At 27.7% G+C, this 27,766-nt stretch overlaps 4 protein-coding genes and 1 pseudogene across 4 annotated transcripts; 2 read left to right on the forward strand and 3 right to left on the reverse strand.

The window, feature by feature from the left end:
* Positions 1-9,432: 9,432 nt before the first annotated feature.
* Positions 9,433-9,957, reverse strand: LOC113370430 (pupal cuticle protein Edg-78E-like). Its single transcript, XM_026611095.1, has 2 exons — positions 9,946-9,957; positions 9,433-9,786 (listed from the first exon to the last, which is right to left on the reverse strand). The coding sequence occupies exons 1-2, from the start codon at positions 9,955-9,957 to the stop codon at positions 9,433-9,435; spliced, it is 366 nt and encodes a 121-aa protein (XP_026466880.1).
* A 1,104-nt stretch (positions 9,958-11,061) lies between these two features.
* Positions 11,062-14,253, forward strand: LOC113370432 (larval cuticle protein LCP-17-like). The gene is made up of 3 exons (XM_026611096.1): positions 11,062-11,073; positions 11,659-12,018; positions 14,041-14,253. Exons 1-3 carry the CDS (start codon positions 11,062-11,064, stop codon positions 14,251-14,253), a joined length of 585 nt encoding a protein of 194 aa, XP_026466881.1.
* A 4,606-nt stretch (positions 14,254-18,859) lies between these two features.
* On the reverse strand, positions 18,860-19,390 carry LOC113370433 (larval cuticle protein LCP-17-like). Its single transcript, XM_026611097.1, has 2 exons — positions 19,379-19,390; positions 18,860-19,240 (listed from the first exon to the last, which is right to left on the reverse strand). The coding sequence occupies exons 1-2, from the start codon at positions 19,388-19,390 to the stop codon at positions 18,860-18,862; spliced, it is 393 nt and encodes a 130-aa protein (XP_026466882.1).
* Positions 19,391-22,379: 2,989 nt separating this feature from the next.
* LOC113370751 (larval cuticle protein LCP-17-like) lies at positions 22,380-22,736 on the reverse strand (the record flags this gene model as incomplete). The annotated part of the gene is made up of 1 exon (XM_026611442.1): positions 22,380-22,736. A coding segment is annotated over one exon (357 nt), but the record flags the coding sequence as incomplete, so codon positions are not given.
* A 60-nt stretch (positions 22,737-22,796) lies between these two features.
* Positions 22,797-27,699, forward strand: LOC113370752 (annotated as a pseudogene).
* Positions 27,700-27,766: the final 67 nt, after the last annotated feature.

Below are 27,766 nucleotides of genomic sequence, written 5' to 3' on the forward strand. Positions count from 1 at the left end.
TAAGTAAGTGTCAAGTCAAAGCTTTTCATGTCGAGCATCTGTCTTCTTCGGACAATTAATTCGAATATGGATATTTTATGGTGACCCGTAGAACGAACGAATTAATTAATAGTCTTCAGTTGCTAAATGAAATATCAAACTGAAAAGATTTTGGTTTCGGTTATCGGGTTTCTTAATTTTGACCTAGCCCGAGGCGGAGAACCTTGGGATTTATTGGGTTATTTATTATACTTCGGCGTCTTCGGAATACTTTGCATAAAAATCATCATTTTGCAAATTTACAGTGCTTGAAAAGACACTATATTTCAAATTCCAGTTTTAAATGTTGTATTTTTATACATTTGGGGGTAGTAGGCATAATAATTAAACTAGTAGTGTAAGGCATCGTGCCTTGAGGCAAATTGCTGGAACTTTCCATACCAAAATAAAATTTTGAAAATTTGAATTACTTTCGATATTCAAAAAAAATGTTCAGAAGTCTTTGAAACGTGAAGGTATGCAAAAAATTTCAATTTCGATTTTTGGACTATTTCAATAACTTACCGTACGGGAAGTTAAAAAAAAATATAATAAATATATAAAATTTATAAAATAATCAAGAAATATAAAATATTATATGATACAGTATAGAAAACTGTTTTAAATACAATATCATATTGTTTGTTAATTATTTGATAAAAACATTTTGTATTTGAATAAATGTTTATATAAGTATATATACAGACATCCAAGTTTGATTTTGTCATTAATATATATTGAGAAATAAAACATTTGTACTTTGTTGTCAACATAAACTTTTTAAAATAATTGAAAAAATGAAATCTGTAATTAATATACTGTGATAGCTATACAAGAAAAAAATGTCGATATGAAATAAATTTATCAATTAAATCGCGCATAATTTTTAAACAGTTTATGCCAAATGAAAAGAATTTCTAGTTATAATTAAACTGAAACGTCTTGAAAAATAATCTATAAACTTATACTTATAAAAATGTTTCTACTTAAATTATATATATGCTTGTCAATTGTGGTTAATTAATTAATTAACATTAAAAAATATTTTTCTCTTACTCTAGGTAAATAATTTGAAAATTGCATTCGTGTTCATTTTGCAACAAACTCTTGCAAGTTTTCGGTTTCAATTTCAGCGAATGTTGACAATTTATGCGAATATTGTCTTGGGAATTCATTCGAACCACTTTCGCCTGTATATATTTATTATTTAACAGTTGCAAGAAAAACCACAACACTAGATTGAATTAACTTTATGATAATTACATTAGCATATAAAATCTTCTCACGTTTACTCGCAATAATTTTAAATGTTAAACTATTATAATGCGGTGCCTGTTAATTTCGATTTATCGCCAATTTACCGGTTTTGAACAACTTTATGAAAATTTATTATACGGGTTATTTTGATATTTGAAGATTATAGAGAAAAATATGATTTTATGATGAATTCACAATTTCTAAGACTACTTGATCTGGATGCTACGAAAATAATATAAAACATGGAATTTATAATATCTTAAATTTGTTATATCTTTAATACCATATTTTCTTCATAATATAAAATTTTCATGCACCCACGTAAGACCACTTATGAATTGAATTAGAAGCAACAATGTAGTTTTATTGTTTTCTGCTGTTTCATACTGTAACAGTATTAATTTTTAAAAACAGCAATTGAAGCCATATAGAAGAGTATCAACAAATAAATAATAAATATTATATAAATCTTAGTTCTCGAAAAATTCGACGTGACCTTTCGATAATGGAACACCCACGTACGCGAGAAGTTCATCTCTTGGATGAGGCGAGGCCAACATCTGCATTAAAACAGTGATTGTCCAGATAAATCACACAAGAATTTTAAAATAAATTGCAGAAAATTGAAAGATTTTAGTAGATATTGAATACGTATATATTTAATTATAAATATACTACTGATTTGAAAATTTGGGTAATAGAAATTAACATCCAGTCGATATGCCTTCCAGCCGATAGGTCTATCTGTCGATCTGCCCACTCGTCTACTTTTCAACTTTTCTATGAAATACCTGTCTATTTTCCTATTTTTCTGCATGGCTTATTGTCAACCGGTCAACCCGTTTATATGTCCATTTTCCTATTTGTCTACCTGAATTATTTTAAGTCAGTTTTTTATGCTTTTCCAGTTTTATACTACTTCATAATTTAAGTCGACATAATTTTACGAGCACTGCTATACATCATTAAAAAGTTTCATATCTATTGAAATAAATTTCAAATTGATTCTACAGTATCAATAACAAAAGTATTGAAAACTTCTATATTATTATCAAAATATAATTTATTTTGATTATTTCATTATCTCATATAGCCATAATCTTTTAGATTTATTTAACAAAGTGTCATCAACGATGTAGATAATTAAATTGAATGTTTGCATAAGTTTTACATAAGAGTGAAATTGTAGTAACAAGATTTATTTCGTATTATTAATAATCCGTGACGTTTGCATTCTAATATTAATTTTTAAATTAAGTAAAATTTAATTAGCAGAAACCGATATATAGAAAAATATTAGTTTTATAAAAGTTCAAAATATGAATCTAGAATTGCAATTTATTTGAATTAGATACTATAAATCTTATATAAGAACGCGAATTAAAATATTTTTAGCTTTTGACAAAATTTATATGTAATCATCAAAAAGCTTTAATTTCTATGTGTAATACGGTTGGTGTTAAATAACACCCACAACAAACTTTATTGCAGCTTTGTGCATCAAATGCATCGAGTTGGTAAACAAACAACTTAAGAGCCGCGATGTGCCTTTGTTCCAAGTAAATAAAAACTTATAAAATAGTAATAAAATATCCAATTACAGATTATGATCCAACCGATCCCATGTTCTACTGATCCTACACAAATTACGAACATTCTATAATAATTATAATATAAATCACGTCATTATGTTAAATACCTCACAGTCAGTTCAGAGAAGACCGATAGTCGATATCTTACATAACCCGATGAAGATTATTATTAAATGACGGACGTGTTTCTTATGAGATCCGAACTAGGCGTATCACATCAGAACCGTCGATGCATAAACCTGTTCGGGTTTCATTAAATATCACTGCTAAAGATCAAGACACATCTTGAAAGAGGTCGCCAAACGAAAGTGTTATATGTCCAGCATGCGTCGACGACGTGATTATATTATATTATCGGATTCGCATTGAAACATATTTATAAATTTTATTTCGGCGGGTTACATCAGCGGGAGAAGATGACAGAGGTAATAAAATAACGATATTGGTATAAAATTCGTCGCTTATGGTGGGGTATCCACTCGCACTAGGTCAGGCTGGTAAGAACAAGCCGGTAGGGTACATTAGTCCACGTTTTTTACTACTACTCCACTACAAGATATAGGACCAATTTTTGTTAAATATTATGGGAGACAATCAAATGGGAAACAAATACTACAGGAACAACATGGTTACGAATTGACCAATTTTTTTATATATCATTAGAGACAATCAAATGAGAGACAAATACTATAGGAACACCATGGTAATGACCAATTTTTATTATTATGAGGGACAATCAAAAAGAAGACAAATACTATAGGAACAACATGATAATGACCAATTTTTCTCAACTATTATAAGAAACAAATACTATAGGAACAACATGGTAATGACCAATTACTTTTCCTTATGAGAGACAAATACTATAGGAACGGCATGGCAATGACCAAATTTTTTTTAAATATTATGGGAGTCAATCAAATAAAAGACAAATACTATGAGCAGCCTATGCAACCACAATATGTGCAGAAAAAAATCAAAGTCAATCAAAAGTAAACAAAACCGAAATGAAATAAAATAGGTAGAACACATAGGACTAAAAATTAATAAAACACTAACTCTGACAAAATGGAATTAGTGGGGTCAGTTCCAGATTTTCACCTTGCGTTTTCTAGATTCATGGGATTGTCCCAATTTTTTGAAAAGTATAGGTATAGTATAATAATATACTGAATATTTTTTATTACCTTGTTAACAAACTTGCAAACAACTCATAAAAAATCTGAAAATGATATATATGCAATGCTTATAAAAAACTATATAAGTAAAGAAGAAGAAAATTTATTAATGCAAAAATCCAAAAATGAGGTAAAATAGCCTCTGACTTCAATATTGTCAAACTGCCATTTTTCAATTTTTTTAAATTATGAAAAAATACGAAGATATACTTAACAGGCATACTTTTGACTAAATTGTTCCAAAAAAGAAATTTTAAAAAATTGTTTCAAATGAATCAATAAAAAAATCCATTAAGTTTTGAACTCTTTGTCAGTAATTGAGATTAAAAATAATGTGATCGATTGAAAACAAAAGTTATAAGTTATTTAGATTAAGATTCAATAACTCAAAATTTCAATTATCAGATTTTGCCAAGAAAATCTAAATTTAACAACAAAAAAATTAAAGTCATTGCAATTATAATTAAACGAATAAATCAATAAAATCTTTGAAGATAATGATAAATGTCTTCATTAAGAAAGTTATAACCGTGATAAATCCACAATATTGCACTTTAACGACTTTTAATATTGATGTTCCTGTTTTTAGAATTTGCAGGAAACAATTGCTTATTTGTTATGTAAATTTGAAATCAGAATGCAAATTAAAATTCTTATACAGCGGCTGTGTGATCAATCAAAAACAAATCATTAATATAATAATAATATTATGTAAATTTTGTCGGCGGCTGTGAGGTAAGATTAATGATTGTTTTTGGAATATACTTTGGGTAATTAAGTTAAGCGTTTTTGTAATCGATATAAAAATAAAAATATGTATGCATGTTTTTTAAAAATTCATTCAAAGATAAAAATCAATATAGATATTTCAACATACAAATCATGAGAGCTAAGTCAAATCTATTTTATTCTTCGTTTAGATTTTTGATGCAGTTTTATGAATACAAATTGTATTTTGGACAATTGGACTTTAGAAATGGAATTTAAAATTTATCTATAAGAATTTTAAATAAATTTTACTTAGCCCACATTACAATTTTAATGAAAATGAAATACATATTTGATCATGGATAAGTTTTTAAAATATAACACTAACCTTATATTTTTGTGAATAATCTGCACCCATATTTCAGACTTTACAATTTGATGGTATCTCTTCTGCCTCTAAGACCCGATATTCAGCTACAAAGATGTTGTCCACCAAACCTGCAAAAGAAAATTTATTATTATTTAATGGAAATTGATGTTTAAGCAAATATTTTGAAATTTCTTAAAAGCTGTTTACAAAAATATTTCGCTGCAACATAGTTGCAACAAATAAGCCTACTGCAAATAAAATGCATCTGAATGCTTCAATAAAAACATTATAAAATATATAAAATAATGTAACAAGATAATTAATATCCCCCAAAGGTCATTGTAGTACATCATATGAGTAATCTTGGAATATCTTGGAATTACTGGATGCAATAATCGACAGCCTGGGGACTAACCAGTTGCAATATTGGGTAATGCTATGTTTTCAATTGAAAATCTTAAGAAAGAAAAGTGCAGAGGTATGATGATGCATCTCTTGGTGCCATTCTACCATTGCCTATAAAAGCAATTGTTAGATGCACTTGCAACAGTCGTTAGTTAATCCATAGAACCAGCAACATGAATAAACTGGTAGGTAAAAAATAGTCCAAGGGAAAATTTTAGTAGTGAAAAAAATGGAATTATTGCAAGTGATTAAATTGTGTGTAAAGTGAATTTTTGCCTTCGGATCACGCGTTTATTTTTTTTATTTACAAAGCATTTTTTGGATATACTTAATCGAAGCTGTCATGATATCTTCACGCGAAACTTGTCGGATGAAAAAATGGAGAACAAATGCAATATGGATTACAATTTAAATTGTTCAAAATTATTTGAATGTCGTACATCATAAAAATATAGGCTCTCATAATTTTTGATTTGCGCAGAGGCGCAAGTTATTTTAGAAACGAATTTCAAAAAATTTTGTAAAAATTTCACTATATGCTCTATTACAATCGATTATGCTAATATACTAACAAAGAGTAAAAAGTGCCATATTTTAAATGAGGCAATATTTTCTTTTAGTTATAGAATTTTATTAGCTGTTAGTAATAAATAAATAATAAATATATTTAATAATGTTAAGTCAATACGTTTATTCTTTTAAATCTTCACTTTAAATAAACTTTGCTACTTTATCTTTATAATAATTACCATTTATTATTTTAAAATTTTAAACGTATTTTCTAATTTTATCTCTTCCATAAAAATTCTAAATTCAATAAAGTATTAACTTTTGTTAAATTATTATAAAAACTTATTATATTTATTAATATATTAATCAAATGCTTAATAGCATTAATTACTATTTTCTTCAAATGAAGAATGTTTATTATAATTGTTAATAGATAATTTATAACTCTACATTTAAAATTTTAACTTCGTTTTTTTCGATAAATTTTGACAAATTTATATTATCTGAAATTAATTTATGAAACAACTTTTACACAATTTTTTTTTTAATCGAAAATTATTAAATTTTGTTAGGCTGTGAAAATCCTATTATATTATCTTAAATTCAATCAATAACAAAAGCAAATTTTTAAATGCTTTTCAAAAACAAAACTGTTCGACTAGTATTAGACATTGTTTCTTTGTATCTTTTTTCCTCAGATTGTAGTTTTAGCCCTAGTGGCAGCTGCAATGGCAGCCCCTCAAGACCATTTGGCCACTATTACCAGACAGGAATCAAACATCAGTCCAGATGGGTCCTCGTATCAATACAGCTATGAGACTTCCAACGGCATTGCAGCTCAGGAACAAGGAGCCCTTAATCGTAATGAAGCCATGGAAGTACAGGTAAATAAGAGAAATAAGTCGAAGGCTAAGTTTATGCTCTTTTTATTTTTTGAGAGCAATAAATAGGGAGTGGTAAGAATTCACAAAGTCCTAGATTCAGACTATATGTTTCCAGTCGATACTTTATTTAAAATGTATATCAGCACCACTTGAGCACTTCTAATAATTTTTTTTTTAATTTCAAAAGTACCATTCAACCAAAGCTCATATGTTTTGAATAAAAAATAAATTTAGAAGAGTTCAAATCAATTAAATAGATAGCGGGTCTAAATTAGATTGAAAGAATTTGCTCAAAGAATTTGAAACTTTGTAGATAATTTCATTATGAAATGTTTCATTTATATTATATAGAATGTAGAACAAGTAAATGTATAAATGAGCACTAAAGTAAAATTGTGGATACTTTTTTATATTCTTAACAAATATTATAAATAAATCAAAAACTGGGGCTATATTTTGATATATCAAAAACAGAGAATAATTTCTAATCTCCACTATACAAAGTCCGAATTTTCATATATAATCTGTTGGTTTGAGCAAAGGGCTGAAATCGACAACTAAAAGAAGTTTGACATGATATAAATCCTTCATAAAAAATTTAAGGTTGTTAACAAATTTAAAAATCTTTAAATTTTCAACAAAAATCTTTCAATTGCAGCAAAAGATTCAAATTAGCATTTACAACATCATATTAGATAAACGTAACAAAAAATTAGTGTTATAAAGTCAGTTATAAACCAATTTAAACTATTTTCTTCAAGATGAATTCATTTGAAATATGTAGAACATATAATATCTGAAATAAGATAGGGTGGTATAAAGGTGAAAACAGTATCGAGTATAACCTTCGATATATCTCTTATTAATCATAAGATAACACAAATCTTCAAATGTTCGTATAGAATCTGTTTATCCTGCCGGGTATTTAAATCAACATCTAAAAGAATGTTAAGCTGGTGCAATAATTGTAATAAAAGTTGAGAATTATAGAACATGAACATAAGGTTCATCAATAGGTTGTATGAATGAATGAATTGAATGCATTAACATGAATGAATTGATAAATGATTAATGACATATACATTAATTGAACTATATAGAATTGAATGATATAGAATGAATGTTGTTAACAAATTAAAATAAGCACTCATTGAAAAATAGAAAATACAGTGCTTTGATAACCGTGAGAAGATCATTTGCAACAAATACTACCTTTAGTAAGTAGCAAAATAAGTGTAGCAAATTATTTCATGTAATCGCAAGAACAAATCTTGAAAAAGTAATTGAGTAGAAATGTTCATTTGAAAGCATTTCTCTTGATTCAAATTAACCTGAAATGTGACAATAATTTAACTGCTTCTTTTCTATTAGGGAGGTGCAGCCTGGACCGACCCACAAGGTGAGCGTGTCCAGATCTCATACACCGCTGATGAGAATGGATACGTAGCCCAAGGATCCCACATCCCAACCCCACCGCCAATTCCTGATGCAATCCTGAGGGCTCTCGAATACATACGTACACACCCACCACCAGAAGAACGACCTGCAGGTCCTCAGAGGAGATTTTAAGAAATAATTATATAAATGGAAGAAAGTTGAAAAAAAATTATTCTAATAGCACTGCCAGAGAAATGATCCAGATGCCATTCGACACGCCTTTTGTATTTATAATATAATAAATAAAAAATGTTCATAACTAGTTGTGTTTTCCTTGATAGATCTAGTATATGAAGCTACAAATATAATATGTATATGAAATGGTAAAGATCAGAAATCTTAGATAATTATTTTAACTGTACATAAACTGACATTGATAAAATATTTATTATTCGAAAAATGCATGTAATAATAAATTATAAAAGAATTACGAACTTAACCTTGAAAGAAATTCTTTAGTAAAGTTTACACTTGTATGGATTGCTGAATCAAAACTATTTATATAAAACTAGTTACTTTAACTAACAATACACAACAAAAACTGATTTTAGAACTATAAAACTTAGTATTTTTATTAAATTTCAACTAAAAATGGATCCACGGCTTTTTATGTGTGATCATTGTTCCGCCATCTTGGATATAATGGTGTTGTGTTGTGCTGTGCGGCGTTTGTGTGTTTGACATGAAGTTAGTCGATTGTGAAGTTAGTCAATTGAAAATGCGCGCTAAATTTGAAAATGCATAAATTACGATGCAATAAAACTGTGTATGTATGCATACATATTTACTCATAAAATAACCACAAATCACACAAATATATATTTTATATCAATAATTAATAATGCTCAACTGAAAATGCTAAACGATCAATTATATAAATGTTATTATCATATAATTCTTGTTCACATAAATAAAACCATCGCGTTATAAAAAATAACTTTATTTATATTTACATGACTAAGTTTGATGGCACGATGAGAAACACGGTTTGTACATTTTTCATACACTAATTATAACAATCACTAATACTAGCAAACATTCTATTCTATTTACAATTTCTAATTTTGTTCTATTTATAATTGACTTTGTTTCGGTGGATGTGTCCTGATATATTCCAAGGCTCTTAAGATATAATCAGGGATTGGAGGTGGTGTTGGCACATGGGTTCCGACGGCCTGGTATCCGTTGGCATCGGCGGTATAGGATAGTTGGACAACCGTGTTGTCTGGGGCGTACCAGGTTGCACCACCTTGGACTAGAAAATTATTGTTGTCTAAGGGGGTTCCTTCTTCTTGAACTGATATTCCATTTTCGGTTTCGTAGCTGAATGAGTATTTGCCATCGGCGCTTTGCTCGTGACTTTGTTTCGTGATGGCTATGGGCTCATCAGCTAAGACGGCTGAAACCGCCAAAGCAATGAGGAGAATCTGAGAAAATTTTATACAAATAACATAATTGACATTAATTTTAAAGATTTGAGTTTTTGGAAAGTAGCAAATAGTGCTATCTTATCCATTTATTTAGCAACCTCCAACTGAAATCTATTGCAATTTTTTTTGTATCGAGTGAAATTGTAAAAGACTTACCAATGCGTTCATTGTTAAATGAGATAGATATTAAAACTGATGTCATTGTCCAATATTCACGCTTTTATATGAAAGACCGAATTTTGAAAGCGCCACAGGTGATATATTGCAGGCTACTTTCGCCCATCCAGATGAAGTTATTATGAAACAAATAACGCTTATGAACTCGAATCGATTCTCGTATAAACCACCTCTTCAGAATAAAAATGTATCATACGCAATTTGAATTAATTTACATCAATCTCAGGTAACATACAATTTACTTTAAAATAAAATTCAATAGCTGTATATAAGAAGCATCATTTGTAATACAATTTGCAAACACTTAAGTGAGTTTTATTTATTGTTATGTAAACATCATAAAGCATCTCTTCAGAGAGAACTTGTTTTTGATTATGATATAAATTTTTACTAATTTCATTCATATTTCCTGGTTTGATTCCGAAATTATATCGTAAATTTGAGCATAAATATCTATAATATATAACAAACTGTATCCAGAACACTCGTAAAGTTACTCCACATATTAATTAGAATAATTTTGAATATAAGTTGTTGTCAATTTCTCTGGAAGTAATATTATAAGTAATATGTATCAAATAGCATAGGAATTTGGGTTATAGATCTACAGACTTGTGCTTTATTATGATCAAATTAGGTATAGATGCATTTCAGTGAAAGTTTTAAAAAATAACGATATTTTTCAACCACACCGCAAGTGATAGAATTCTCAATAAGTAAATTAAATAAATACATAATTTAGTTCAGCATTTCATCAAACTCTTCATATGCTGAGTCTCCTAAACCAACTGCAAACAATATATAATATCCTCGATCTTATATATTTAAAACATCCAGCATTACTTGCCCATAAATTATTTATTAATTGCTAGACAAAATTTTAATGGAAAATTAATGCATAATGATGCACTACAAATAATATGATGAGCAAGTTAAATTTATGCAAGTCATTATCATAATTTAAATTAAATACCAAATGGCAAAAATGCAGCAAAACTTCCAAAAAAATTGAATTAGCATGGTGTCATTGATATTTTTTGAATATAAAAGACTGTGAATTGCACAAGAAATCATTCATAATTCTAAATTGCAATCATGAACAAGCTGGTGAGTTAAAGTATTATGGATAAATGGAAATAGTGAAAATTTATTAAATGCCCAATATTCTGAAGTTTTTGTGTGAAAACGTTATTGGAATTAATGTGCTGATATAAATCGTATATGTGCAGTTTAAAATGCTAAAGTTACTAAATTGTGTTGAATTCAGCTATAAAGCAATAATTAAATATATAAAACAAAATGACTAAATAGTGTCTATAAGCCACATGATTATTCTCTTCAAATTATAATATCTGTATCAAAATCATGTTTTGCACAAATTAGCATAAAGAGAAGAATAATGTGCTATCAAAATTGGGAACAATTATTAAGCACTATTAGAAATTAAAAATTTGCAAAAAAATGTTTGTTATATATTACTGTTATATTATATAATATATAGTTAACACTAACTATAAACTAAAGCAAGTTGTACTAGATTATATAAAATAATTTTAACAAAATATATATTTAAAAATATTTTTCTACTAGATATTGCAACTACATCAAATAATTAATGCACATGAAGAATAAATTCCATTACCATTATTATTATTATTATTTAATAATTTTTAATATTTTCTTACATTTTAGGTAATCCTCTTCGCCGTAGTGGCCGCTGCCTGCGCAGCCACCGTTCCTCACACCGGTGACGAAGCGACCGCCGAGGTTCTTCGCCACGAAACCGATGTCCACCCTGAGGGATACCACTTCAACTATGAAACTTCCAACGGCGTAGTTGCTGAAGAACAAGGATCTCTTCAAGGAGAAGCCATTGCCGCCCACGGATCTTTCCAATATGTCAGTCCCGAAGGAACACCTGTGAAAGTCACCTACGTCGCCGACGAGAACGGTTTCCAACCTACCGGAGACCATCTTCCAGTACCACCACCAGTACCAGAACATGTTTTAAAAGCCATTGAATACATCAATGCACATCCACCAAAGGAAGTTGTTGGAAAACACTAAAAAAACTTTATTGTGATTTTCTGATTGATTATGATCTGATGTTCTCTGCCGTTGAGTAGGAAATACTCGTATTTGTTTTGTATAAATTGTAAGTGTTGAATAAAAAAATAAAGATTTATGCATGTTACATGACTTTTTTTATTTTTATGCAGAAAAATATTTTTGCAAATTTTTATTTGTAGTTTGTTCGATGAAGAAAAGCCAGGGTGTAAATAAAAAAATATGGAGCACTTATTTAAATATGATTTGGGTTTTTTTATTGTTCAAAATTGCTTCTAATAATTTTTATCGATACTGTGTGTATGGGAATAACTACAACAACATTAATAATTTTTGATCTGAAATTTTCAAATGGATATAAATAATACACATGATCTTTTATTACTACATGTACTGAAATTTAGCTACGAATTTAATTTAGTTCTGTTACATCAGCGGTCTATGGTAACAAGATTAATGATGTATCGAACAATTAATTATACTAATAGAAGTATAGCCGAATAAAAAAAACTGTAATCTCAAATTAATTCAAAAATAAAAAAATCTATTGTGTTAAATGGACCAAAAAAATATCTTGGTGTATAAAACTAGACGAAAACAATTATGCAAATTACAAATGAAACGGATTTTGAAGTATCAAGATGAATAAGATATTGGTAATATTTCATGGAAAGAAACGATTTTAATATTCATGTTAAATTTTAAGTAATTTTTATCAGCAGCCGATTTCGACGTAAGGGCATTTTTACTTTTTTTAAAATAAAATCCATAAGATTATTTTGTCGTTTATCAATACTTGCAATTTCTGCATTTTAAATTATATAATCTGATCTATATACCTATATCAACATCCTAAAAAAATTGGCAGCAATTTTCAAAATCTTATCGTATTTATCATGAATTTTTATTTAAAATTTCTATTCTCATAGTTTATTTCTTACAGTACACAATGTAGTTTATAGGTCAAAGACTATATTAATATTAAATTTTGCCTGTTACTTTTTTTTATTTTCTTCATGTAATTTAATTTGTATGTTTAAATGTATTATTATATTAAAATTTTCTCATTTAAAATCAAAAAATATATTTCTTTTTTATTTGTAGGTATTACTATCTATACTATTTGCTGTTCTGGAAGTGCAGAGTGATGATGCGACACCAGACCCACGTGTACCATAAGAAGAAGGCTTAGAATTTTTGCTATCGGGCCCAATTTTGCAAGATGTGCATCCAGAAACTTTCAACAAATTCGATAGAAATATTGTTTTGGCTTCCAGAAAAACTATCCCAAACGGAAAAACATGACGTGATCTGTAACAAATATATTAGAATAAATAATATTACTAAGTCGATGTTGTGAATTTATTTTGTTTAAAAAGACAATTTATTTTGTATCAAATCAATATCTACAATTGTAATAAATGAAAGCATTTTTATAAATGATATAATTTTTGCATGAATGAATAAGTTAAATTAATGTTTTGGCACATAAAATTCAAACCGTATATAAAAATTTCTTTAAATATTATTAATTTTATTTTTAAAACAGTTAGCCGTGTATAATCATTAATTTATCAAAGTGATTTCTTATTGAAATAAAAAACTGTTTAAGTAATTGAAGGTGCAATTCTGTGGAATATAATAAATCATTATTCAATATAAAAACAAGGCTTATATATTCAAAATGATCAGATCATATTTTAGTGCAAGTGTTAACACTGAGTGGATAACATGTTCAGAATTGCGGTAATGTATAAATTACATATAATGTATTAGTATATATTGTGATGTATTAAAATTAGTAGAGAATTTAATGTCAGGATTAATAGTCATTTTCTTTAATCTTCTTAGGTAGTTAATATTCCGTGATATTAAAATTTGGACCAGAAAAATATTAAAACTTATTTTTAAACATTTTATTTTTTATTTTTTAAAACTGCATAGATGACTTGTTTAATATTTTCTAATTTTTAAATATATATTTTTCATCATCTGATTTTTTTCTAGATAATCCTTATTGCTGCCGCTACTTTAATAGTATCAAAACCATTTCATAATTTCGAAGAAGATCGTACAACTCCAGGAACGGACTTTGACTTTTTCATGGGCACCCAAGGGCAGGATGTTCATCCGGATGCATTTAACAAAGAACAAAGAGGTCCCGTTCAACAAAGAGAATCATCATCTACTATGCGCTATTTATTTATTGCAACTAAATAATTAATAATTTATTATTTAAAATTGCAATATTATATAACTTATGTATGCATAGAAATAAACAAATCATGTGAAAATTGTGTGCTAACCATTAAAAATGAATTCAATAATATAGTATCTTGAATGAAACCGATATTGGTAATACTCTGTGGTAAGAAATAAGTTTAATTATTCAGGTTTAGTTTTAAATGCATATCAATATTCTAAAGTCAACTTTATATTTTCATTCAATACAGGAAAAGGTAAAAGTTTATTAAATAATTAAATAAAAATCTGTATACCGTAATTAAATTTTAGAAAGATTTTCACAAAGTTAAGGTAATGGAAAGAAAAATATTCAGTAACTGAATCAAGATTTTAATTATGCATTAGTATATTTTAGCTATTTTGTAATAAATGCAGTATTATCAAACATAAATCAATTATTTAATATGATAAACAGTGATTTAACTTAATAATAACAATTTTAAATATTTTAAATAACAGCCGCAGTTATATGTATAAGTTGTACAGGTGGTAAAAAAATTATAATTATTTTGAAAAAGTAATTTTACAGACATTCATCCAGTTATTATAAAAAAAAATCTTAAAGGCTGTGTGTGAGAATTTAATAGAGTTACCATAAGTTTCAAGTTCCAGTTTGATACTTTTTCTATTCTTGGATGAAACAGAGAAATTGAATATTGAAAATAAAAAATTACAAAATACTTGTACAACGATCGTATTCATAAAAATTATTAATATATTTTTTTCAAATATAACCGTGTATCACATTGTCAAGGAAAGAAACTATCTCGTTTATAATTCTATACTTATTAATCATGTATGCATTTATATATCAGTGTTTCCTAATTAAATAAAAAATAGTTTCAATAATCGATGGTGGGTATTTTTATATGTTGAATATAATATAAATCGATCTATTATTATTCAATATAAAAACAAGACTTATATATTCAGAACAATCAGATCATATTTCAGTGCAAGTTTGATCACTAACAGAATAACATGTTCAGAAATGTGGTAAGAAATAATTATTTATATTTGTAATTATAAATATATATATATATATATATATGTGTGTGTGTGTGTGTGTGTGTGTGTGTGCGTGTGTTCATTAAATAAAAAATGTATAGAATATTCATTCTCAGCGAACTAAATATGTTTCAAAAACGACCATCTGTAGACCGTAGAGTAAACTAGAAAAAATAACTAGGAGAGTTCTTCCAAACAATTGGGTTCCTCTATTTTTACTTATTTTTTCTTTCTCTCACTTGACTGAAAATTTTGATTACAGGTATTTCTTATTGCTGCATCTATTTGGGTAACATCAAGACCAGTACAAAAAACTACAGAAAGTCCTACAACTCCAGGATTCGACTTAGGTTTTGTTCCAGCCCTCTACGAACAAGATGTTCATCCAGACTCATTCAACACAGTACAAAGGGACCCCACTCATCATAGGACTACGGCACCTACAACTCGCTATGTCTTCAATTAACAATGATAATTAATTGTTTAATTTTTGCATTATAATTGTAACTTATGTATGCAAATTAATAAACGAATTGGGCAAAAATTATTTTGTTCAATTATTTTACTTGGTTTAGTTTGTAAGCATCACATTACAAGTTGAACAATTTTGCAAAAATATTAATGGAGAATATTACTCAACATTATTAAAAAATAGTGTTTTGAAATATTAACTTTATAAATCAATTAATTGAATGGTTTGAAAAATAGTGTCTATCTTATATTGGCTAATATTATATTTCTATATTTTCGATCCCATAACTCAATTATTTTTTTTTATTCATGGCAACATCTAATATTTGTTAATAATATGAGTAATTGAAATAATGAGTAATTGTAAAACATGTTTCCAATAGCATGAGAATTATATATCTCATGAAAATAATGAATAGAACCTTTACCTAATGCAGATACTAAGCTGGAATACGAATAACAGATAAAAAAATAATAACCTGAACTATATTGTTGCAAATTTATTTATTTACTGAAACCCAAATATATATTGATAATACATTTTTTTAATAAAATAAATAATAATAAATAAATTTTGAAAAATCTGATTTATTAGCAACATCTAATATTTTGGCTCATGCTCTCACGTGAAGAGCCTAAAGCACTCCTTCCAGAATTTTGTCCACAATATCATTCTGGCTTCCAGCATATTTTCCTTTAGGACTCATAGCATATGATCTCTTATATCTTAAATCGACATCGACAAGATCAGAAGAACCATCTGATCTTGGCTCTGGTTTTTGATCTGGCATTTCATCTGCATCAACATTAACTAAATCCTTAGTAGGATCTCCAATGTTTGCATCGACATCGATGGCAACTACTGCAGCAAGAACTGCAACAAGGGCAAATAAAGCAATCTAAAAATCGTTTAAAGGTAATAGGTTAATAATAAATATTTAGAAAAGTCAGATAAAATAATAGAGATTATATGGAAAAAACTTACCAGTTTATTCATTCTCGTATTTTCTTAAAACTTTGTATGAAAAAACATTTCTATATCAGCTCCTTTTATACCAAAGTACTAACCTGAATAATTAGGATATAACTTAAAAATTAATCTTATTTGATTTTATACTACTTAAAATAATGAGAACGCTAATCTGAGTAAATAATATTTTAAATAAATATATTATCGCATTTTAAGATGATCTGATTTTATATACATTTTAGATTTTGGCATTACGTATCAAAAGCAATGTTTGCAGAACGATTAACTGAAATTTGTGTCAACGAACTCTTTGTTGCAAACTTAAACAATATTTCGATTATTAACCTAAATTTTACAGTTTTATATTGAATAAAAAATTGTATCGTATAATATTTGAAATATTCGACAAAAATTACTAAGAATATTTGGCAAATATGAACAAAAATCATTGAACTACAATCATTTTTAATCACTAAAATTAATATATTGATTTTTCATTGATGAAGTCGATTATTTACATATATTGGAAGGTGCAAATTTAATTTATACGTATAAGAAGTTATAAGTTAGTGCGCATTAAGGAAATGCCACTTTTATCTAATTTAGAAATATTTTTTTTTATAAATCATAATAGAGTTCATCAGAATAACCCCATTTTGGAGACTATAAGAAAAAATTGAATTAAATATCCAGAAAAAATGACTTGTTTTCATATTATTTATAGATATATTATATTCGATTCCATGACTATTTTAGAGTTATTCAACTTTTGAATTTTTCATTTTTTTTTAAATCTTTTCATCTGAAATATAATCTTTTGATTCATATAATCTCAAATAATATATTTAAAAAAACTTTTAAATATGATATCTTTCTGACTATCAACATTTTTTCCTATTTTCTTAGGGTATAGTTGCATTTTGTTAAATCACAGCAAATTATCAGAATTTTTTTTATTCAAGAGCAACAATTTGTAGTTGAGTTCTTTTTATGAAATAATTTGAGATGCAATAAGACTTTGTGGTGCAATAATAGTACCAAACAATTGAAATAAATATATAAAACAAAACATTTTATATTAATAAACATCTATTTTCTTATCAATCTCAAATCTTCTTAATACGAATATACACATTGAATGTTTTCTAATTGAATAAAAAACTGTTTCAGTGATTGAAAGCGGAATATGTTGATCAAATAGTATTAGTTATAAAAAACTTCTGTATTGAAAAAATTATGTAGGCTTATATATTTAAAACAACCAGATCATTTATCAGTGCGTATTTTAATACTAACTCGATAACATGTTCAGGAATGTGGTAATATATAAATACTTGTGTTCAAAATTAATAATAATTTGAATATCATTTTTAATATGATATTATGAAATTTGTTTTTTTTTTAACAATAGTTCACAACTTTTATTTGGATATTTTGTTTTTACTCCAGAAAACGTGACACTCATTGGATTGGATATTTTATTCCAGATTTTTCTTATTGCTGCATCTATTTGGGCAGTATCCAAACAAGTTGATAAAACTACAGAAAGTTCCACAGTTTCAAAATCGAATTCGGATTTGGACATTTATATCATGCACCATCAGCAGGATGTTCATCCAGATACATTTAACACAGAGCTTAGGGGTCCCACTTATCGTAGGACTCCTGCAACTACTACTCGTTATGTGTTTCATTGATAATAATAAATTACGGTGAATTTTATATTGTTATAAATTACACTACATTATTATTAAATAATTTATATGCAAAAACTATGTTAAAGCAATCGTTCTAATTAATTTAATACTATAGTGTCTTTAGTTCGGAAACCCTTTGTGTTTACAATTGGAAACATTACAATAGGCAAAAATAATACAAGTGAATCATATTCATTGTCTTATTATATATTTATTGGTATAAATTATTATGTGCTTCAAATATCATATTTCGATTTCCTTCTTTATATTTCTGAGTTCGATGTGCCTTATATTCTGGAAACAATTGCTAAATAAATAAGTTTCTAGTCTATTATAAATTAAAATCATTTTTGTGGGTATGCTAATTTTTATTGTTATCTATAATTCTAATATAAAGATCGTATTTTGGTATCAGTCATTTATCGCTTGAGGTCATTTAGAAGTGTCTCCTTTGTCCGGGAACCTCCCTTGGGGCGTGGGTGCGGATGTATTCCAAGGCCCTGAGGACATGTTCTGGGGTTGGTGGTGCAGTTGGCAAATGGGCACCTTGGGGTTGGAATCCGTTTTCGTCGGCGACGTAGGTGACCTCAATTGGGGTACCGTCGGGTGATGGGTATTTGAAGGATCCGCGGACTACGACGGCTTCGCCTTGGAGTTGGCCTTGTTCTTGAGCGGTGAGACCGTTGGAGGTTTCGTAGTTGAAGGCGTATCCTTCGGGGTGGACGTCAGCGGTTTGGCGGAGGACTTCGGCGGTTCTTTCATCTGTGCCATAACGGGTGGCGGCGCTGGCAACAGCCACGACGGCGAAAAGGATTACCTAAGAAAAAAAAAACTTTTGCCAAAATCCTCTTGCTTAATAACCAACTCAATTATCACACTTTTTTACTTCAATTGTAAATCTTCGAAAGCAAGTTTTAAAATTATATAAAACATTATATTATTTTCTATGACTTACCAATTTGTTCATGATGATGATTTGAGTTCAAAGAAAACACTGATTTGACTTTAGCACAGAATAGCTTTTATATCCAAAATCAACTTGTTAAAACACACCCATATTTCATATCATTTACGATGAAGATCCAATAAATATTCGAATACTGTTTTATTGTAATACAAATGGTTATATTAGTGAATATAATACGGATTGTCAAATATATTGTTTAGAATAAATTATGCTGAATCGCTAATTTGCATTATTTCGCATCGCCCTCAGCAACATCGTCTTTTAAACGCGGTCTTAATTTCATAAAGTCTGTAGAATAATCAAATAATAAAAATTCAAATTTTGAATTTAGTGACTAAATAAAACTAAATGTTGTGCTATTTATAGTTCATTCGTTAACTTAATGGTACAATATTGGGTAAATCATATTACATTTTTATTTTACATACATACTATCGATCTATATAAAGTTTGTCATCTTGTGCTTAAAACTACTAAATATAAATCTTATCTAGCAATTTCATAAATATTTTTATTGCATATTTTACCATTGGCATAAATACTATTGTAGGTAGTATAAAAATAATGTAAAAAAGATATGTAGAATTTTTTTTTTTGCTAATTTGATAATTTTACGCAATGTGAAAACATATTAATATATTTTTTACCATATCATTACTTTAAGTAAAATTCAAATCATTTTTTTTCAAACATGTTTTAAGTAGTAGGTAATAAACTAAATAAATGAGTTATTAAGAAACATTTTGCAAATATTATGGAAATTGGTATAGGTACATAATGAAAATAATAAATTGAACCTTAATCTAATTCTAATACTAAATAACCGTTATAAAAATAATAACTTGAATTATTTTGTTGCAAATGTATTTATTTACTAACACCTGTATGAATAAAACTAATACATTATTTTAATGATTAAATTCAATAAATAAATTTTGTAAATGTAATTCATCTGCAACATCTAATATTTGTGGCCCATGGTATCCCAATTTAGAGTCTATAGCACTCCTTCCAGAATTTCGTCCACAATATCATTCTGGTTTTCAGCATATTTTCCTTTAGGATTTATAGAATATGGTCTCTTATATCTTAAATGGACATCGACAAGATCAGAAGAATCATCTGATCTTAGCTCTGGCACTTCATCTGCATCAACATCAACTAAATCCTTAGTAGGATCTTCAATGTTTGCATCAATATCGAGGGCAACAACTGCAGCAACAACTGTTGCAAAGGCAAATAAAACAATCTGAAAAATATTTAAAACAAATAGATTAATATTAAATATTTATGAAAGTGAGATAAAATAATAGTGTATATATCGAAAAAACTTACTAGTTTATTCATTTTTGCATCTTGTTAAAACTGTGTATAAAAAAACATTCCAATATCATCTCTTTTTATACCAAAATAGTATCCTAATTAATCAGGATATAACTTAATAATAAATCTTATTTGATTTTATGGTACTTAAAATAATGAGAAAGCTAATCTGAGTAAAAATTATTTCAAATAAAAGTATTATCGCATTTTAAGATGATCTAATATTCTTTTAAAGAAAATTTTATATTTTTTGTCATAAGTAATGTTTGTGGAACGATTAAATGAAATTTGTATTAATGAACTGTTTGCAGTAGACCTAAACATAGATGAAAAAATAAACTCGCTGTTAATCTAAATATTGCTCAGATAAGTTAAATGTTTATTTATTGTAGAAAACAATCGACTAGAACTACAATAGACATAGACTAGAATAGATTTATTTTAATTTTGAAATTTGATATAAAACTGAATTCACCTCGATTAAAAATAAAATTATTTGAATACCATGCAGATTTAGGTTAATAATCTAAATCTATATATAAGTTTACAACAAAGAGTTCGTTGACACAAATTTCAGTTAATCGTTCTACAAACAATACTTTTGATATGTAATGCCAAAATCTGTAATATATATAATATCAGATCATCTGAAAATACAATAATACTTTTATTTGAAATAGTATTCACTCAGATTAGCGTTCTCATTATTTTAAGTACCATAAAATCAAATAAGATTAATTTTAAAGTTATATCCTGATTAATAAGGTTACTATTTTGGTATAAAAAGAGATGATATAGGAATGATCATTTATACAAAGTTTTAACAAGATACAAAAATGAATAAACTAGTAAGTTTTTTTAATATGATCACTATTATTTCATTTCACTTTTATAAATATTGAATATTAACCTATTTCCTTTAAATTTTTTTTCAGTTTGTTTTATTTGCCCTTGCAACGGTAGTTGCTGCAGTAGTTGCCATCGATGTCGATGCAAACATTGGAGATCCTACTAAGGATTTGGTTAGTGTTGATGCAGATGAAGTGCCAGATCAAAAACCAGAGCCAAGATCAGATGGTTCTTCTGATCTTGTCGATGTCGATTTAAGATATAAGAGACCATATTCTATGAATCCTGAAGGAAAATATGCTGGAAGCCAGAATGATATCGTGGACGAAATTCTGGAAGGAGTGCTTTAGGCTCTTCACGTGAGAGCACGAGCCAAAATATTAGATGTTGCTAATAAATCAGATTTTTCAAAATTTATTTATTATTATTTATTTCATTGTAACACAAATACTTTGTGAATATTTATATGGATTTTAGTAAATAAATGTAACTTCAAAAAAATTGATGTACTTTTTTTCTATTTGGTTTGTTATTAGTGGTCATTCCATTATCAAATCAAATTATAAATCATTTAGATTTTAGTAAATAATTGAAATTACAAGATAATATATTTTATAAGCAGGAATATTATTCCCACGACCATAGTATTCTGAAGCACAAATTCTGAAAAAGTTAAAAAAAGTATTCAAAATACAAATGATATAAAAACAACAGATTATAATAATTTGCTAAGCGTTTATTTTTGAGATTTTTTTAAAAACTAAAGAGGTACATTAAATCATCATTGGTCAGTCGGCATATAAATCAGAGTCGTTTTCTAGAAATGTTTCTGTTGTCCGGGAACTTCTTTGGGTGCATGGGTCCTGACGTATTCGAGAGCTCGCAGGACGTGTTCAGGTACGGCTGGGCCAACTGGCAAATGGGCTCCTTGGGGTTGGAAACCGTTTTCGTCGGCGACGTAGGTCAGGTGAACTGGGGTGCCATCGGGGGCAGTGTATTTGACTTCACCGTGGACGGCCAAGGATTCGCCTTGGAGGGCTCCTTGTTCTTCAGCCTTTACACCGTTGGAGGTTTCGTAGTTGAAGTGGTATCCTTCTGGATGGACATCGGCTTCTTGGCGCAAAACTTCGGCAACTGAGTCATCTCCTACGGCGTACACGGCGGCCACCAAAGCGAAAAGGATCACCTGATATGATAGGAGAAATGATAGAAAATTTAGTTCGAATCCTTATTTTATGTTAGTATAGTTATATCCAATTGTTTGTTGTTAATTTCACCGATTCCTAAAATATGATAAGAATCTAGGATTTGTATCTAACACTTCAACAAATTATTATCCATTACGCACAACCTCAATTTAGAATTAATTTAATAAAATATTTGTAAGATTATAATTAATAATTTTCTTTTATCACTTTTTTCACTCACCAGCTTGTTCATGATTATTGATTGATTGAGCTAATCGTTAAGACTATGACAATTTTCGACGAATTTCGCTATTTATACGAAATTTCAGATATTATACATTATGCTAATTCCGCAAATTTAATTGCATTGATTTAAGAATTTATATGATAATGCCAATTTTTTTTTCAGAGCAGATTTTGTGTAAAGTGGATGCCAAAGAACTCGTATCGAGACGATTACGCATGTTAATTACCTGGACAGGCTACAATGTTTGGAGAAACACGTATTTTCTACTATAAATTCTACTATTATAAAAATATCTTTATTAGATCCAACAGAAATTAGTATTGATAAATTGATTTGTAAGATTTAAATTTTAAAAAACTGATTTTTTGCTTCTAGATGTTACATTTCTCATCTTTCAAGGATCAATCAGGCATAGGGTACGTTTTTCCAACATAGGTTTTTTTTATTTCAAAATGAAAATTAAGAAATCAATCAAAAATAGAAAGAAGATATCAAGGCACTAGACAAATAGAATTTTTGATAATTAAAGATACAAATACTATTAGTAGTATTTTATACGATCAACTTTATATGGTCAACACCAATTAATAAATTTTTAGTTAATTAAAAAAAAAATTATATGCTATTTTTTATATTTTTAAGTGCTTTAAAAAGTATATACAATTACTCTGATTACTTTTGATTTATAAGCTTTAAACCTCTAAAATAATGTGCATAAAATTATATATCAATGCGATCATATCTGAGCTGAGATCATATTTTTTTTCTAAAAATCCTAAAAGCATGTAAAACCAAAAATCTTCAAATTTTTCTGTAAAAATTTAAAAACAATAAAATATGAAACTATATTAGTTTATGATAAAAAATCATTTTAATAATATTAATGGATAATTTGATAAGTTTTTTTTATCCATTGAACTTGAAACCAATGCAATTATTACTTTGCAATGTTCTATCAACATGCAATTGTTTCAGCAATTTGTGAATATCTATAAATTTTGATAAATTAATAAATTATTCATATTGGGGATAGAAATCAATTTGTTATAAATTTTACACAATAAATTAGCATAATTGAGAGTATCCAAATCTGTGCGTGGGAATGTCAAGGGCAATCGGTTTCGTTGAATGTTAATTCGAGTCGTTTACTTTTGTAGGAAACTCTTCTTCAAATCATTAGATAGAAGATACACGTGCTTTTGGTTATATAATTAATAAATTTATTGAAAAAATTAGATATTAAATTAGCCGAAGCAAAGAACTTCTCAATACATCCTTGCCAAACGCTTTACTCAAACGTTTTTTATCCACAAAACTAATCAACAAGCACTATTATATTTTCTATTAATGATATTGGTTAAAAAGATAAATGAACAATTAAAAAACTAATTTATTTTCTATGATCTCATTACTAAAGTGCATTGTAATAAGCCTTTTAACTGTATATACCGAATAAGAAATAAGAGCTTTCTGGCATTTACAAGTCCATAAATCTAATGCAAGTTTCCGCATTAAAAGATCAATTTCGTGCATTTCAATAATTAATTAATAACTGTCGATTGTTGAGCAAGAATAGATTTATACATCTAATTTTTGCACATACACTAAAATGATATTTGACTAAAAGAATACTTAAACTTGGGTATAATTTACCCAAATGTTAAGTTATTCAATTGAATATTTCAAGAGAATCGTAAAATGCGCAATATGCTATTTTGGTTAGATAAAAATGCATAATAAATCGATTTGCTAAAATGTGCAATAGTATGCTAAAATGTGTTGATGTGGGAATTTATAAATTATTAAACGAACGATATATTTTATATAGTAAATACAGTATTTTATTAAAAATTAATTTGTCGATTTCAGAATTATAGATAATACTGTATAGTTAAAAAATTTATTGTAGCAGCAAAAACTAAAATTATACTCTAAGCCATTAACTAAATTATACTCTATTATTTTTCAAATTGCTATTTTGTTAATAAAAAACTATTAATTAGGAAAAAATAGAATATATGCTAATGATGTAAATAATTTTACAAAAATTAAAGTATTGTACGTAATTTTTAATTTTTTAAATCTATAGAACAACTATTGCAAAAAAAACTGTATCGTTAAAATAATTAACAAAAAATATATGATGCAGTATGGAAAAAAATAATTCAATTCAATTCAATTCAAAAATAACATATTTATCAAAAATTACATGTACGTTTACAAGTACATTTTTCTAATTGAACATTTGACAGGTATATTTTTGCATTATGCATTTACATTATTTTTAATGTTAATTTTTCTATAGTGTATCATATATTCTTTATAAATTATTTTATATATTTTTGCATTTCTTATAATATTTTTTTAAAATATTTTGTAGTTTTCGACTGAATCTTTTTCTCGAGGCTGAATGCAACAATTAACAAAAGACTCTACTATAATATTTTATTTTTTTTACAACAGGCTATCTATTAATTTAATTGCCTATAAAGTATTAGGCTTCTAATATCTATAATTTGTAGCTCCTGATTAAACTGCAAAAAAAAATAAACTTGTTTCCACTCTTCGACTTATTTATATAGAGATAGATGATTGTGTGTGTTGGAGTTATTGTTTAATATCAAAGTTGATTCAAATATTTTAAAATTGCGTTGTTATATCAGGCGTAATTATTTATTGTCTATGACTAGAAAAATCTATACTTATACTAGTATAAATTTTTTTACCCATAAAATACATTTTAAGATTCAGGACTTCAGGTATTTTATAGGAGACTAAAAACACAATTTTATTTTGCAAAATGATTATATTATAGATCAAAATATCCAATACAATATCAAATAAAAAATTCATAAATTTTGTCCCGAAAAATTAAGTAAATCTAATAATCTGCACAAACGCCACTACTGACTCCTGGCCAATACTTCAATTTGTTCTTAAAAAAATTCCTAAAAATTATTTTGCTATCATAATGTGTTGAAATTCAAATATATTATTGATCTATATTTCTACTGTAATAACAAATTCTAAAATTTATGAATTTTGTCCCAGAATATTAAATATTTTGAAGAATCTCCACAAACGCCATTAGTAGATGTCTCTAGATGAATCCTTCAATTTCATAAACTGTAAACTCATAAATAATATATTTGAATATTTTTTTACGAATGTAATATGTTGTAAAAAGAATATATTTGATCATAATATGTCTACTATAACAATAAATATTGTAATTATTTTCATTTTTTTATTTATTTTATTATATAAAAATTGTGACTCGTGTCAATGAAGTGATTTACAAATTATAGATGAAGGACTGATACACCATAATATAAATAAGGGACAGACTTCTTTATATATATATATATATATATATATAAATTTAAGTATGTTATATATTTAGGTACTACTGTGTGTATGTGTTCACCTCACGTCGAGACCATCAATTAAATATTTCTATAAAGAAGATATCCTTCTTGAAAGTAATAATTCACAATCAATAACACCTTTATGATATGAATCCACTAATTTATTCTGGCAACCGAATTGTCAAAAGATACCAATAAAGCACACAATACAATTCTGGGAAAAAGAGATGAAAGGCGGGAGATGGCATTGATCAAATAATATATAAGAACGCATATTAAAAAAATCAGGCAGATTAAGTTAATCAGCAAACATGAATAAGTTGGTAAGTAATAGTTGAAAAATATAGTGAAAACGTGGAAATATAAAAAATATTGTTCTAAAATAAGTGAAACCGTGGAGGAAAAAACAAGTGCAAAGTTGTGATTTAAAAAAAAAACTCGTCTAACTCGATTAGCATAAACATTTTAGGGAAAAAATATAGGTCTAAAAATATATATTTTTACGTGAAGTTTGTCTTTTCAAGCATTTCTGTAACATTATATTTAGAAAAAGCATTTTGATTGTTTTCGAAGAGAATTCGTAAAAATACCCAAGAGATAAGAACACACGTACTTCTTATTGCTACTCAAAACAACTTAATTCACTCGACCAAGAATTTTTCGGTAATTTAGTATAAACACCGAATATGTTTGCTCCTAGCAAGGCTTATTGAAGGGCAAAACAATTTTATACTAGATACTTATATACCTACTATATAAAAAAATTCAAAATTATTTGGGTATAAACAAAAACTAAAAACACGATTTTGATAGAGATGATTAAATTGTACATTCCATATATATGAGATGAATTATTCAAATGATTCACTTTTAATTGATACCATTTTCACTAGGGTAATGTAAAAATATCCTGTCATAATCTTACAATTAGAGTCATTTTTGTATTAATTTTTTTTATTATCTTTTCCCCAGATTGTCCTGTTCGCCATCGTCGCCGCCGCCACTGCTGCGTCCCTCGACGCCAGAAACGCCGAAGTCCTTCGACAGGAATCCGACGTCCACCCCGAAGGATACTCCTACAGCTACGAAACCTCCAACGGAATATCCGCCCAAGAACAAGGCAGATTACAAGGAGAAGCCATCGCTGCCCAAGGATCCTTCCAATACACCGCCGATGATGGCACTCCAGTCCAAGTAACATACGTAGCTGACGAAAACGGTTTCCAACCCCAAGGTGCTCATTTGCCAACACCACCACCAATCCCAGACCATGTCTTGAGGGCTTTGGAATACATCCGTACTCATCCACCACCACCAACAAACAACCGATTCTAGACGATGAATAAAGACAAGGAACAATCTCTAGTTTTAAGGAAATATTTTTTTTAAAATCTGTTTCACA

Source organism: Ctenocephalides felis, unplaced genomic scaffold (genome assembly GCF_003426905.1).
Source record: "Ctenocephalides felis isolate EL2017-DRISC unplaced genomic scaffold, ASM342690v1 CF-g0.4_SCAFFOLD_01492, whole genome shotgun sequence".
Classification (NCBI taxonomy): Eukaryota; Metazoa; Arthropoda; class Insecta; order Siphonaptera; family Pulicidae; genus Ctenocephalides; species Ctenocephalides felis.